This window comes from Protopterus annectens, chromosome 6.part0 (assembly GCF_019279795.1).
Source record: "Protopterus annectens isolate FY-2018-M chromosome 6.part0, PAN1.0, whole genome shotgun sequence".
Classification (NCBI taxonomy): domain Eukaryota; kingdom Metazoa; phylum Chordata; order Ceratodontiformes; family Protopteridae; genus Protopterus; species Protopterus annectens.
The window spans coordinates 1,028,765,303-1,028,767,925 of record NC_056737.1 but is presented as its reverse complement, the minus strand read 5'-3'; the positions used below and the strand labels follow the sequence as shown (position 1 = coordinate 1,028,767,925).

General features: G+C 42.2%; 1 protein-coding gene and 1 pseudogene across 1 annotated transcript in view; one reads left to right on the top strand and one right to left on the bottom strand.

Moving 5' to 3' along the window:
* Nucleotides 1-325: 325 nt before the first annotated feature.
* On the bottom strand, nt 326-761 carry LOC122804658 (annotated as a pseudogene).
* A 1,231-nt stretch (nt 762-1,992) lies between these two features.
* The window catches only part of LOC122803933 (histone H2A-beta, sperm-like), a 1,609-nt gene continuing 978 nt past the window's right edge, over nt 1,993-2,623 (top strand). The window contains exon 1 of the mRNA XM_044073610.1: nt 1,993-2,357. Within this exon, the coding sequence (XP_043929545.1) occupies nt 2,049-2,357 (309 nt within the window). The 5' untranslated portion in view covers nt 1,993-2,048. The remainder of the gene's footprint in view (nt 2,358-2,623) is intronic.

Sequence of the window (2,623 nt, the reverse complement as noted above, 5' to 3'; positions counted from 1 at the left end):
AACATTAAACAGGTTCCACAGCTGTACCACGTTTGATCACCAATCCCCTACACCCGTGGCTCAATAAACTATTTATTCCATTACAGAAGAAATACAGCGTTTACACACCGATGCCGATGGGTGGGGGGTTACGTTCTAGTACAAAATGTGCGAACCGGCAATTGAGAGTCGGTGTTTTATGTGTTTGAAATTCAGTTCCGTAGACTGACTTTAGAGTCGAAATTTGATACTGTAAACCTGGTCTTAATGAGCAATTTCGTACTTTCTAGACTACAAGCAAACATAAAAAGACGGTTACTATAGTACAGCTCTTATGCAGAAAAGGTGTTGGCCCTTAAAAGGGCCTTTGGGTGTCAGGAAGGAAGACTCTTACTTGGCACTTGTATACTTGGTGACGGATTTGGTGCCCTCGGACACGGCATGTTTAGCCAGCTCACCAGGCAACAAAAGCCGCACCGCTGTCTGAATCTCCCGCGAACTGATGGTCGAGCGCTTGTTGTAGTGAGCTAATCGAGAAGCTTCTCCAGCAATCCGCTCAAAAATATCATTCACAAAAGAATTCATGATGTTCATGGCTTTAGAAGATATCCCAGTATCAGGATGAACCTGCTTCAAAACCTTGTATACGTAAATAGAATAGCTTTCTTTACGACTCCTACGGCGCTTCTTTCCATCTTTCTTAGCCGGTTTCTTCACGACCTTCTTTGAACCCTTTTAGGAGCAGCGGGTTTTGCTGGTTCTGGCATCTTCGATAAAAGTTGTTTTAAAAAACTTTGGACGTTCTTGACAGAGCTGGAATATATGCATTCCGCTAAACTCCGCCCTCTGGGTTTCACCCATTGGGAACATGTGCAAAATAGCAGTTAAATAGCCCGAGTTCATTGGCCGGTTTTACTCAGCCAAGCACAAATCAGTAAACGGTACTGATTTTTTTTTTGTATAGCATCTTGTCCGCTAAATAAACTCTCATTGAAAACATTTCTCAGCAAAACAGTCCTTTACTTGTAACCCTCCGATTACTAATTCTTAGCCTATCACTTTAAAAAAGAAAAAAAAAATGAAATCATATCTCTCAACTAAACAAGCCTGTCCTCGTACCGTCAGCATTACCAAGTTCCCCGTTTATACTCCCAAATCAAGTAACCTAAATCCTCATATTTTCTGTCTTGCTTCACTGTCTGGGTGAATGTTTAGAGAAAATATGCATATTCCTCGTCTGTGATCTGTGCATCGAACTGTAAAATAATGCTGAACGTTCTTTAGATATCTGCTGTTTTAGCCTATGTAAATACAGTACAGCTCGCATAACATAATGATCGTATATTAAACTATATACACCTCAGTGTTATGTAGTATGTTTTTATTTTAGCTCACGTTATTTGCCTGCACAAATATGCAATTCATAAAGAGCTTTTCCTGCGGGTGTCCTCTGAAAAGAGTCTTTGCCCAGTCTGAGTTTCGCGATCATCAAAGGCTACTAGATAAGCGATTTGTTTTCTGTGTGTTTCTACTGGAATTATCAACCTGTCCTTTCTGCCTAGATAAATATATGAAGTACCCGTGTAAGGCATGACGCCACAGAATATAGTGGGACACTACTACCTGCGTGAACATACTAACTCATCATTTTAGCGATCTGTGTAACTTTCAGTAGAAATGTTGCTAAAACAGAGACAGATTCGTTTTAAGATTTGTATCGGATCTTTCCTCCCCGCTTCAGACGAACTTTATTTCTACCCCTTTTTCCGGAAATAGTAATTTAGAGAACTCCTTGGCGCCATTATTTGAAGCGGCCAATCAGAAACCTACAAGTCTTAAAGCACCAGAATCGTGACTATCAAGGTAATATTCAGTTGAACACACCCACAGAACAATTCAGAATTAATATGCAAATTTTAGAATCCACGACGTATCCAATGGGCTTCAACTAAGTTGATAATTGTATCACCTAACCAATGAGAACACAGAGGTGGTGCCAAGGCAGAAGGGTATAAAAATAGCTACGCTGGGCCTGTGGAGTATAATATTTGGAGGTGTTATTCAACGCGATGTCTGGACGTGGTGGAAAGACTGGCGGCAAAGCCCGTGCAAAGGCTAAGACTCGTTCATCACGAGCTGGACTGCAGTTCCCGGTGGGTCGTGTCCATAGACTGCTCAGAAAGGGCAATTACGCTGAACGGGTCGGGGCTGGAGCACCTGTCTATTTGGCAGCCGTACTTGAATATCTAACTGCAGAAATTCTAGAGTTGGCTGGTAATGCAGCTCGAGATAATAAGAAAAATCGCATTATTCCTAGGCATCTGCAATTGGCTGTGCGAAATGACGAAGAGCTGAATAAATTTTTGTTTTTGGGGGAGGTTTGGGTTCAAAAAAAAAAAAAAAAAAAAAAAAAAAAAAAAAAAAAAAAAAAAAAAAAAAAAAACCCCCCCCCCCCCCCCCCCCCCCCCCCCCTCCCCCCCCCCCCCCCCCCCCCCCCCAATTGCCACAAAGGTGGAGTGCCCCTTCCCCAAATTAAAACCCCGTTTTCCCCAAGTCCCCCGCTTTTTCCTAAGGAAAACGGAAAACCCGGGGGAAAAATTTCCCCCAAAATTAAAACCGAAGAAAAAAAAAAACTTCCCCCCCT